Source organism: Schistocerca piceifrons, chromosome 8, assembly GCF_021461385.2.
Source record: "Schistocerca piceifrons isolate TAMUIC-IGC-003096 chromosome 8, iqSchPice1.1, whole genome shotgun sequence".
In the NCBI taxonomy this organism is placed as follows: Eukaryota; Metazoa; Arthropoda; class Insecta; order Orthoptera; family Acrididae; genus Schistocerca; species Schistocerca piceifrons.
Genome location: NC_060145.1, coordinates 467,702,717 through 467,716,102, shown reverse-complemented (window position 1 = coordinate 467,716,102; position 13,386 = coordinate 467,702,717). Strand labels below are relative to the sequence as shown.

The window sequence follows — 13,386 nt, the reverse complement described above, 5'->3', positions numbered from 1 at the left end:
CACCCCAGACCATCGCCCCTTGTTATCGGGCTGTGTGGCAGGCGACAGTCAGGCTGGTATCCCACTGCTGTCCTTGGAGCCTCCATACACTTGTTCGAACTGGAATTTCATTGACTAGAGTGAAATTGTCTTCAGTAACGAGTCTCACTTCCGATTCAGCACCAGTGATCAGCGAAGATGTGTTGGGACACTCCCCAGACAGCAGTGGTACACCAACCTGACCCGACTGTCGCTCAACACCCTGGGCTTAAGTTTCAGCAAGATAATGCCCGACTGCACACGGTCTCAGTTTCTATTGCTTGTCTTTGTGCTTGTCAAAACGTACCTCGGCCAGCAACGTCGAGTGATCTCCCCCCAGATGACCACATTTGGAGCGCTATGGTAAAGGCTCTCCAACCAGCTCGGGATTTTGAGATTCTAACGCGTGGATTGTACAGAATTTTTGACAATATCCCCGAGGAGAATATCCAGCAACACTGTCAATCTATGCCAGCCACTTGTGGACCAATGTGTTACTGACTCGCTCAATTCGTGAAGGTCTTCTTCTTGCATAAATCATACAAACTATCTGAAACTGTAACCATTTGTTTCTCAGTATATGTACGTCATATTTACCTGTTTCTGTTCCATTCAGATAATTCATCAGTGGTTCATCGTTTTTTTTGTCTTAGGTGTATTTTGAAGAAATATGGACGATATGGAAATTGTTATGACACTTACATCATCAGAGATGGTGATCATCCATTCATCCATGGACTGCGAAACATTAGGGAAGGAAATTGGCCATACCTTTTTCATAGGTCCCATCCTGGTATTTGCTTGGATTTTTGTATCTGGCAACCTACTATCGGTTACTCAGTGTTGGTAATTGGAGTTTAACATCCTTTCTGCAGCAAGCTTGTTGGAGGCAGTGTAAAAACTAATATTATGAAAAGTTAAGGAATGATAACGCCATGCTCCTTTTGAAGGCACAATCATTGCATTTGCCAGGAATGACCTATGGAATCCAAGGAATACCTAAATTTGTTGATCTGGGGGGCATTTGATTCATCATCCTCCCAAACACAAATGTGTCACGCTGGGTAAGTCAATATGGAGACCGATGAAGGATGAGTTTCAATGACAAGGAAAGGAGCGCAGGTGAGAGATCAGAAACGTAACTTGTTGTATTATGGAGAACCATAGACAACTGACTATGTGTTATTAATGAGTCAACATAGAGATTCAAGACAGTAGAACAGTGAGGAAAGGGTGCATGAGTGTAACTAAGAAATCGGAAGTGTACTTTATTATCTACTTATAGTCAATTAGAAAGTTTTGAAGGTTAGAGTGTAAGGTCTCACTGAAAGTGAAGACATTGGTGTTTGAGAGCAAATTTGGATTACCAAAGGATAGGGAAGAATATTGACCGCGTCCTTTGCATAGGAACCATCCATGAATTTGCCTGCAGCTGTTTAGGAAAACCGATGAATTCCTTTGCCTGGAAGGCCAGACGTTTATTTGAGCAATTTTCCTCCAAAATTCGGGTCCATTGTGCAGATCGCTTCCCCACCTCGTTCGGTAAACAGATCACAAGTGTGTCTTATTGTATCTTGCATTATGGAAAAGTGTAACTGACTGTCTGCATTTTATCAATAAATTAATATGAAGATTGAATACAGAAGAGCAGCAATGCAAGTGCTGAGTAAGTGTTGTGAGAATTCAGAAGCGTAACGTATTGTCTCATGGCAAGATGTAGACGATTGGCTACCTATCATCAATAAGTCGATATGCAGTACGAAGTTGGAATAGGAGTGAAGAAACTGGGTGTAGCAGTATCCAACCCTTCCTAAATAGTTAACTAATTATGGTGAGAGACGGAATGGTCCTGCCATTACTCCTTAGTGTGTCTGAATCGTTGCTTGCAAACTGCTGCACGCAGAGGGTTACTCTGAGGAATTTGTAGTCAATATGTCTAGCAATTTTCTTCCTCCCTAAATTGGTGGAATGCAACGTTTTCTTACATTGTGTATTCTAAAGTTGTCACGATGTCCCCATTTGCCTTCTCTGCTGACTACAGTTCATAGCTTGCGTTGAATTAATGCAATGACAAGTGGGAATATCACAACGTCACTATGATGAGAATCTCAAAATAAAGAGGTGTGGCCTTATTTTATTCTCTGTCTAGGTCAACGAAAGGTATAATGTTACAACTTACAGTACAAAATTTTAATCTGCAGATACAATGAAAATTTCCATAATAGTCAGAATTCTTATGAAATAAATATTGGCTAATTCTGCAGCTGTAATCGAAAAAATTTAGGAATGCTCTCGCAATAGTATCTGTAAGGAGAACAGGGAGGGTTACTATCTTTATCAGTAGGTACTGCAGAACAGGAGTATAGAATAGGAGACGGTTACATTCTTGTGCTTCACATGTTCTTACGTTGTACATACAAAAATTTATATACACTGATGACACATAAAATTATTAGTAACTACCGGCAGAGAGAATGTCGGTTGATGGAAGGTATGTGTATGAGCAGAGCAGACATGAACGAGGAATCATCGCGAACGCGGAAATGCATTGACAATGGACAGGTTGTTTCAGGCAGGTGGCTGGAAACGAGCTTCTGATAATGGACAAAGCTAGGAGGCTTATTCTGAGCTGCAGTCGCGATCATCTGTGGGAAATGGTTGAGAAATTGGGAAACCAGAAGTAGGCGACAAGATGTGGTCGTCAAAGCCTCATCGCAGAGTAAGGTAGGTGACCATATATGGCGTACCTCACGACAGACTACAGTACTGGTACAGGCACAAGTGTTTAAGACCAAACCATTCAGTACACATCACTGAAGTTGCGGATCCGCAGAAGACGACTTCAGTGTGGACCAAACGACATCGACAATTACGATGCGGGGAGGACAGGATCATCAAGACTGGATCGTGAACTAATGGAAACATGTCACCCAGTCAAATGTAACACGTTTTTCGGTACACCAGGTTGGTAGCAGTGTCCAGATACGCCGATATCCAGGCTAACGACTGCTGGAAACAGGCACAATACCACGGATGTTAGATGATGGGTGCATTATTATGCTACAGTGGACAATCACCTGAGCTTCCATGGCGCCTGTGGTAGTAACCACAGGCACCACGACAGCTACGGCGCACGTGAACATTACTGCATGCTTGATGTGTTCCATAATGGCCATCGCATATATTAGTGGTATAATTGTCCTGTCATGAGACCAGAATCGTGGTACAGTGGTTAGAGGACCATGATAGTAGACCCATGGGGGTGTTTTTACTACCAAATTCACCGGATCTGACACCAATGAAAAGTGTCTGGGACGGTATGGGAGCGAGTTCCATGCTCTCTAGCCACTGGCCCGAAGTCCAACGGAATTTCCTGCCTTGATATCCAATGCTACATACGAACGGAAACCTACCAAGTTCTTTTGGAATTTATGCCACGCAGAATATCTGCTGTATTGCTTTCCACATGTGGATCAACGCACTGTTAAGTAAGTTTTTCATAACGTTTTGGCTCATCACTATCACAATGCTTATGAGCCTAATAAAAATCCTATGTTTATTCTTATATAATGTTGTATGCGCTTACCGTTTCCAAGATTTAGTTTACGTATTGTCATATTAAATAGCCAACGGCTCGTAAGTTCCGTAGACATTAAAACTGGTGCCAATTCTAGATTCTCATGATAATGGTGCCAGGATATTCCAATTGATCACAGACTCTCTAAAATGTACTGCTATAATATGACAGTAAATCACTATTATGATGAGTACTTGAGCGTATTTCTACAGTCACTGTATGTTTGTACGTACAATGGTTTCCTTCCAGAGAGACGGATGAAGAAGTCGAAAATATGTGCAGGCAATACTTCGAGGAAGAAGTGGCAGATTGTGTACCACACAAGTGAAGTCGTCACAATTGCCTCATTATACCACAGAACTGGTCTCAGAGGAACCTCTGTCGTATTTATCTTCATCAGATGCTTCATAATGTCTCCCCAGGTGATGCGGTTCTGATCCCCCGTAGTTATGTTGCAAACATATGGACTCGGCTGCCTGTAACAAACGACAAGTTGGTGTAGATCAGTGAACTGTAAATTGCCCCAGACCTTTAGTGTTTAAAATATTTTGTACGATTTCACTGACAAAAGTTACATTTACTAAAAATTTCACAATCATTTTTAAATTATGTATTGTTCAGATGAAACAGACCTACTATTTTAGTTACTCATAACTGCTGGTATCTGGTTAACAACTTTTTCTTTTTCTTGGGGCTTTCGCCCACATATATGCAGGGTTGCCATCGTTACTCTTAGAGCTGGCACAGATAACTTAAGGAGGTGGCAAGGTCTCATCCTCTTGCTACCTAGTCACCGACCAAGTGGATAATGTGTCTAGAGTTATCCATGCGCAAGTCTGTAAACGCTTCCGGAATATTTGCGAATCGTGCACTTGAGGCGGGACCTGGGTACCAGCCCATCATTTACCTCTTGGAATGCAGGAAACGTCCTAACAACCATATCCACACTAAGTGGGACACAGTCCCTTGTCCGAATCCTGAAAGCGGGGTGCTACAACGTGCGACTATCCAGGCGGGTGATGGTATGTGATTAACTGTTGTCTGGAAACAGTCTTCTGGTTTGTTTACAGCTTACATTCGAAAAAAAATAAATCTTATGCATATCTCATACTGTTACTTCGTCACATTCACAACGAGTGTTACTTGAACTGGTATTCAGTGAAGAAGGCTGGGGGATGATCAATTATTTAATTTCGTGCGAATAATGGATCGTATAAACTTTTTATTTGCATCATGTGCAAACAGGGCTTGGATGGAATATATGGCTGTATCTGTCGGTAATAGTTCCCGCTATTGCGTATCGAAGATGGGTATCCCTTTTCACACTGGCACTTTGTTCATCTACATAATGTAATCTTCTTGTTTGATGGCAGTAATAATATGTTTTTAAACATGCCGTTTTGAGCGGAGGCCTTTGCTAAGTGGTCGAATATTTCATATATTTAATGTTGCATTTTGAAGTTAACGGACAAGACATCACACTAGCTTCATATTCAATTTCAATTGCACAGTCTTTTGAAAAGTATAACCATTGCGGAGTATGGAAAAAATATGAAACGGAGGAAGTATAGAATTGAAGCCACGGTCGTTAGAAACTGTTGATGGAAGGAAGAAAGAGAAGGAGTGGAATAGAAGTCTGAATTTTGAGCAAAGACCCAGGCACTCGCCTCAAGTCGCTTGGAATAACAGAGAACCTAATTGAGGTCGACTGCACATGGAGGTGATGTCCGATTACGAATCCACCGTGCTATCGACTGTGGTAACAATAGTTTATCCTCCATTGGTAGGAGAGTAATGCGAGTAGTCCAGCCCAGTAACAGAGCACAAGCGGTCGAGATACAGTATCGTAATGGCCAGTGTTCAGTGTGGAGGCTGCTCAGATGAAGCTCACATCCTGGATTCAGCTCTGGGAGAGTATACAGTCTGAGACTGCCTCCTCCTCTCACCTCACCCCACCCCTATCCTCGAATATACAATTATAGCTTACTGTCGCCCCCACCTTCATGCGTCACAGACGCCTGATTTATAGTTTAGTAAATGTATTCTTCTTCTTTCTTTCCTTACTTGTTATGCCTAGCTAAACACTGAATTTAACTTTTTATCTTGGTCTGGCAGGTCCCTTCTCTACTCCTCTTCCCAAAACCTATTAATTCGCGGTGTATTGTTTGTTACGTTCCCCTGTACACAGTTTTATAGCAGTCTTTTTTAGTTTTTTCCTGCAAATATGAGATTGTGCGTCGGCAAAACAGTTTTTGGTTACTTACGTTTCCAAAGTAATTTCAACGGAACTACGCCATCATCTCTAGTTTCCATTATTCTTTTTACTCGAAACTCATTGCAAAGTTTCTATGTTTGTTGCAGCTATTTTTGCCATAGAGGATCTCACGTTTGTTAATTAGGCTTAACTGTATTTATGTATGAAACACATGGCCATGACTTGTTTTTTGTGTGTTTGGAAAGATGATGAAGACCAGTAAAGCTTCCACAGTGAAACTGGTATAATACTCCAATGGCATATATCCAGAACTGATTACTAGCCAATCTTGTCAAGTGTTCGTTCTTCAATTGTATTACAATTACTGTAGATTTTAGCTTCCTGCTTTCGATAATTTTTAAGTTTAAAACTTGAATAGTTGCCCCAAGATATTTGCTCTAAGTAAATAGTATTATCAAGTATGACTGGAATCGCTAACTTGTATCGGTTTGGAGAAATAATTCTGGTTAACATCTGATTAACATCTGATCTGTAAATTAAATGGCCACTATCTTGCAATAAGTGCTCTGGAGCAGGCCAAATTATTCTACTGAACCTTCATCAGGTTTATTTGTTGTTTAAAATAAAGAAGATATGTCATCCGGTCGTGAAAGCCTTCATACTATGGTTTAAAATAAACTGTTTGAATTTTCGGTGTGTATTTTCCCTGTTAACCAATCATCTACGACAATATTTTGTAAGTTACGTCAGCAGCAGTTGCATGTATGTTTCGTAATGTTATAGGAACGATTTTTATGTACTTGGACACATAATACGGACAAGTTTTGCATTCTTTAATGTGTGGTACAATAAATGAAGTAAACTCTTCGATAAGTGCAGCTTAAGCTCTAAGTTGGAACAATAGTGCTGCTATAATCGAATATTCTATGTGTGTCCTCTTTTAATGTACAAAACAAGTAGGTTGTGACAGTAATGCCACATGTAGTTTGTACTCGAGATCGTTATGTATTTGATAAATAATTTTATCTTTGTATTGAAATATGAAATTTTTCTCTCTTTGTGGAAACTTTTCCATTATTCACTTTGGCTACCTTGTGTCCTTACATTTCGCAATGGCAACATTACATATTTATCTCTGATTATTACGAACAAATGTATCTTAAGTGATAAAACGTATTACACATTTTTTCAAAATACATCGCTTTTCTACAGTTTTTATGTCAAAGTGTCGAAGAAAAGTAACGTCCCTTGAAAAACATAGTACAACGTGTGTGACACCAAAGAAATCTAATAAAAACTATGTAATCCAATTAATAACATCGATTATACTTTCCTAATGTACAAACCGGAGGTTTGAAAGAACCAGAGGTTGTACAGAGTTTCAGGGAGAGCATAAGGGAACAGTTGACAGGAATCGGGGAAAGAAATACAGCAGAAGAAGAATGGGTAGCTTTGAGGAATGAAACAGTGAAGGCAGCAGACGATCAAGTAGGATAAAAGACGAGGGCTAGTAGAAATCCTTGGGTAACAGTAGGGATACTGAATTTAATTGATGAAAGGAGAAAATACAAAAATTCAGCAAGTGAAGCAGGCAATAAGGAATACAAACGTCTCAAAAATGAGATCGACAGGAAGTGCAAAATGGCTAAGCAGGGATGGCTAGAGGACAAATGTAAGGATGTAGAGGCTTATCAAAAATGGTTCAAATAGCTCTGAGCACTGTGAGACTTAACATCTGAGGTCATCAGTCCCCTAGAACTTAGAACTACTTAAACCTAACTAACCTAAGGACATCACACACATCCATGCCCGAAGCAGGATTCGAACCTGCGACCGTAGCGGTCGCGCGGTTCCAGACTTTAGCGCCTAGAACCGCTCGGCCACCACGACCGGCAGAGGCTTATCTAATGATGGGTAAGATAGATACTGCCTACAGGAATTAAAGAGACCTTTGGAGAAAAGAGAACCACTTGCATAAATATCAAGAGCTCAGGTGGAAACCCAGTTCTAAGCAGAGAAGGGAAAGCAGAAAAGTGGAAGGAGTGCATAGAGGGTCTATACAGGGGCGATGTTCTTGAGGACAATATTATGTAAATGGAAGAGGAGATAGATGAAGATGAAATGGGAGATATGATACTGCGTGAAGAGTTTGACAGAGCACTGAAAGACCTAAGTCAAAACAAGGCCCCGGGAGTAGACAACATTCCATTAGAACTACTGACAGCCTTGCGAGAGCCAGTCCTGACGAAAGTCTATCATCTTGTGAGCAAAATGTATGGGACAGGCGAAATTCCCTCAGATTCAAGAAGAATATAATAATTCCAATCCCAAAGAAAGCAGGTGTTGATAGATGTGAAAATTACCGAACTATCAGTTTAATTAGTCACAGCTACAAAATACTAACGCGAATTCTTTACAGACGAATGGAAAGATTGGTACAAGCCGACCTCGGGGAAGATCAGTTTGGATTCCATAGAAATGTTGGAACACGTGAGGCAATATTGACCCTACGACTTATCCTAGAAGAAAGATTAAGGAAAGGCAAACCTACGTTTCTTACATTTGTAGACTTAGATAAAGTTTTGACAATGTTGACTGGAACACTCTCTTTCAAATTCTGAAGGTGGCAGGGGTAAAATACAGGGAGCGAAAGGCTATTTACAAATTGTAGAGAAAGCAGATGGCAGTTATAATAGTCGAGGGACATGAGAGGGAAGCAGTGGTTGGGAAGGGAGTGAGACAGGGTTGTAGCCGCTCCCCGTTGCTATTCAATCTGTATATTGAGCAAACAGTAAAGGAAACGAAAGAAAAGTTCGGGTTAGGTATTAAAATCCATGCAGAAGAAATAAAAACTTTGAAGTTCGCCGATGACACTGTAATTCTGCCAGAGGCAGCAAAGGACTTGGAAGAGCAGTTGAACGAATGGACAGTGTCTTGAAAGGAGGATATAAGATGAACATCAACAAAAGCAAAACGAGGATAATGGAATGTAGTCGAATTAAGTCAGGTGATGCTGCGGGAACTAGATTAGAAAATGAGACACTTAAAGAAGTAAAGGAGTTTTGCTATTTGGTGAGCAAAATAACTGATGATGGTCGAAGTAGAGAGGATATAAAATGAAGACTGGCAATGGAAAGGGAAGCGTTTCTGAAGAAGAGAGCATTGATTTAAGTGTCAGGAAATCGTTTCTGAAAGTACACTCCTGGAAATGGAAAAAAGAACACATTGACACCGGTGTGTCAGACCCACCATACTTGCTCCGGACGCTGCGAGAGGGCTGTACAAGCAATGATCACAAGCACGGCACAGCGGACACACCAGGAACCGCTTTGTTGGCCGTCGAATGGCGCTAGCTGCGCAACATTTGTGCACCGCCGCCGTCAGTGTCAGCCAGTTTGCCGTGGCATACGGAGCTCCATCGCAGTCTTTAACACTGGTAGCATGCCGCGACAGCGTGGACGTGAACCGTATGTGCAGTTGACGGACTTTGAGCGAGGGCGTATAGTGGGCATGCGGGAGGCCGGGTGGACGTACCGCCGAATTGCTCAACACGTGGGGCGTGAGGTCTCCACAGTACATCGATGTTGTCGCCAGTGGTCGGCGGAAGGTGCACGTGCCCGTCGACCTGGGACCGGACCGCAGCGACGCACGGATGCACGCCAAGACCGTAGGATCCTACGCAGTGCCGTAGGGGACCACACCGCCACTTCCCAGCAAATTAGGGACACTGTTGCTCCTGGGGTATCGGCGAGGACCATTCGCAACCGTCTCCATGAAGCTGGGCTACGGTCCCGCACACCATTAGGCCGTCTTCCGCTCACGCCCCAACATGGTGCAGCCCGCCTCCAGTGGTGTCGCGACAGGCGTGAATGGAGGGACGAATGGAGACTGTAGTGGGACGAAATTAAACGTCACCCATCCACCAAGTCAGCCCAGTTTGCAGGTGACTATAAGTTTAATTTAGTTTTTGTTTATGTGTTTTCTTATTATTTGTAATAAATGTGAATTATCTAAAAGTTTGTATTTTTTTTATGTGTTTCATGTACGGAGAGATCGGCGCAACGAACGGGGACAGCATTTTCGTTGCCGCGACCAGAGAGGAAATTGCTGGCCGCTATACGTCGCGGGTCGACAGCCAAGGAGCAACAGAAGATCCTGGAACCGAGTTGTTGCGTCGTGTTTCAAAAAAATTAAAAATGAATTTTTATACTATTTTTGTACAACAATGACGTCATAATGATCTTAACCTTATTGAAAAGTTAGTCACTGTCTGTCAACGCTCAAGTTCACATCTGTATGTCTAGGAAGCTAATAAAATAGTGTATGCTACTAAAGTTGAAACACGTGTCTTGAAGATTTATTTATGAAGAGTTATGTGAACGGATTAATAATATATTTGACAAGATTATTGATTCAGACAGCGTTGGCCGAAACTTTGAATCTAAAAAGTTTATTTAATGTGTGGTTCTGATATCGATTAGATCAAGATAACGTGTGTCAATATAATTTCTGAGGAGAAACAAACGAAATTTAAATTCGAAAAAGTTACGAAAATCAATTGGCCCAAGTGATGTAATTCTCTGCACACGACTCAACTGATGTTTTACAGTTTCGTTCAAGAACCATTCTATGACAATTTAAAAAGAATATGAATCATTTTTGAAGTGGGTTGTAACTGACGTAGGTGACGAAGTCTGCACATGGTCATATATCAAACGAAAACCTAAGGCGTCGTTACACCGCACCGTGGCGACCTTAGAAACAGGACTTGTGTGCAATTAAGGCACACAGGTACGAAACAAAACATCAAGAGTCCTTCGGAAGTCAACGCGAGTTTCGTGGAGCCTTCACCAGCCAGCGGCGACTTCGCGGGTGTGGGCATCTGACGGGGCGCAGCCAAGCAGTACGGTCACGCAGTGGTTCCACGAGAAGGCGCATCTGTTGGGCAGCAGCTGAACGCTGCAAACCCCGACAACCTTTTTTCTCCCTAAACTAATAGGCCCAGTACGTCAGCTGCGGGGCGTTCCTCCGGCTGGTATTAGAGGTGTTGCTGAGGGCTTCGCCTGTCTACGGCGGTGCCGGGCGTGGTTGCAGCCAGCGACGTTTCCGGTGTTCGACTCAGCGTCCGGCCGGTTGCGGAAGCGGGGTCGCAGCATCTCAGCGGCTGCATCGACGGCTGTTACATCTGCAGCCCATAGCAGCACACTAATCATCGAGAACTACAAATTACAATATTAGTGTCCGGTGAGTTTGTTTCAAGTTGGAAGTGGAGTGTTGTATATAGGAAGTGTGCTTTTATAGGATTGTTGATTCCAAGTCTGCGTGTGTAAATAGTTAATATTTTACAATAATGTCGGGAAGTGAAATGTCAGACGAAGAGCAATCTATGTCCGATAGGAGCATGAGAGCCCTTTTTAGGGCGATCGCTAAATTAAAACAGTCTAACGAGGAATCTACTGCTAGATTAAAAGAGGAACTAAAACAGGAATTAAAACAGTCTAACGAGGAATCAACTGCTAGATTAAAAGAGGAGTTAAAACAGTCTAACGAAGAATCTATGGCTAGATTAAAACAGTCTAACGAGGAATCTACTGTTAGATTAAAAGAGGAACTAAAACAGAAATTAAAACAGTCTAACGAAGAATCTATGGCTAGATTAAAACAGTCTAATGAGGAATCTACTGCTAGATTGAAACAGGAACTAAAACAGGAATTAAAACAGTCTAACGAGGAATCTACTGCTAGACTTAAAGGGGAGCTAACAAAATCAACAGACAGGTTGCAGGAATATCTTAATGAAACCAGTCGAGAATTAAGTGATAAAATAGAGTCTTCTAAAGTTGAAATGCAAGAAAAATTAGTAGGACTTAGTAATAAGATTGCCGATAATTGTAAAAGGTTAGAAGAACATATCCAGGAATCGCGCGAGGAAAAAGCTCGCATGCGAAACGATATCACTGACTTAACCGAGAGACTAGATAGTGTCAATATCTTAGTTGTAAATGAAATACAGAAAAATTAAAAATGAATTTTTATACTATTTTTGTACAACAATGACGTCATAATGATCTTAACCTTATTGAAAAGTTAGTCACTGTCTGTCAACGCTCAAGTTCACATCTGTATGTCTAGGAAGCTAATAAAATAGTGTATGCTACTAAAGTTGAAACACGTGTCTTGAAGATTTATTTATGAAGAGTTATGTGAACGGATTAATAATATATTTGACAAGATTATTGATTCAGACAGCGTTGGCCGAAACTTTGAATCTAAAAAGTTTATTTAATGTGTGGTTCTGATATCGATTAGATCAAGATAACGTGTGTCAATATAATTTCTGAGGAGAAACAAACGAAATTTAAATTCGAAAAAGTTACGAAAATCAATTGGCCCAAGTGATGTAATTCTCTGCACACGACTCAACTGATGTTTTACAGTTTCGTTCAAGAACCATTCTATGACAATTTAAAAAGAATATGAATCATTTTTGAAGTGGGTTGTAACTGACGTAGGTGACGAAGTCTGCACATGGTCATATATCAAACGAAAACCTAAGGCGTCGTTACACCGCAAGACGTGTCGTCTTCAGTGATGAGAGTCGCTTCTGCCTTGGTGCCAATGATGGTCGTATGCGTGTTTGGCGCCGTGCAGGTGAGCGCCACAATCAGGACTGCATACGACCGAGGCACACAGGGCCAACACCCGGCATCATGGTGTGGGGAGCGATCTCCTACACTGGCCGTACACCACTGGTGATCGTCGAGGGGACACTGAATAGTACACGGTACATCCAAACCCTCATCGAACCCATCGTTCTACCATTCCTAGACCGGCAAGGGAACTTGCTGTTCCAACAGGACAATGCACGTCCGCATGGATCCAGTGCCACCCAACGTGCTCTAGAAGGTGTAAGTCAACTACCCTGGCCAGAAAGATCTCCGGATCTGTCCCCCATTGAGCATGTTTGGGACTGGATGAAGCGTCGTCTCACGCGGTCTGCACGTCCAGCACGAACGCTGGTCCAACTGAGGCGCCAGGTGGAAATGGCATGGCAAGCCGTTCCACAGGACTACATCCAGCATCTCTACGATCGTCTCCATGGGAGAATAGCAGCCTGCATTGCTGCGAAAGGTGGATATACACTGTACTAGTGCCGACATTGAGCATGCTCTGTTGCCTGTGTCTATGTGCCTGTGGTTCTGTCAGTGTGATCATGTGATGTATCTGACCCCAGGAATGTGTCAATAAAGTTTCCCCTTCCTGGGACAATGAATTCACGGTGTTCTTATTTCAATTTCCAGGAGTGTATTTGTATGGAGTGTAGCCATGTATGGAAGTGAAACATGGACGATAAATAGTTTAGACAAGAAGAGAATAGAAGCTTTCGAAATGTGGTGCTACAGAAGAATGCTGAAGATTAGATGGGTAGATCACATAACTAATGAGGAGGTATTGAATAGAACTGGGGAGAATAGGAGTTTGTGGCACAATTTGACTAGAAGAAGGAATCGGTTGGTAGGACATGTTCTGAGGTATCAAGGGATCACCAAGGTAGTAGTGGAGGGCACCGTGGAGG

General features: G+C 42.1%; 1 protein-coding gene across 2 annotated transcripts in view; it reads right to left on the bottom strand.

Annotated features, from left to right (window-relative positions):
• Positions 1 to 13,386, bottom strand: part of LOC124711714 (fatty acyl-CoA reductase 1-like) — a 193,367-nt gene that overhangs the window by 26,788 nt on the left and 153,193 nt on the right. For both annotated transcript variants that reach the window (XM_047241924.1, XM_047241923.1), the window contains exon 7: positions 3,829 to 4,071. In XM_047241924.1, the coding sequence (XP_047097880.1) occupies positions 3,829 to 4,071 (243 nt within the window). The remainder of the gene's footprint in view (positions 1 to 3,828; positions 4,072 to 13,386) is intronic.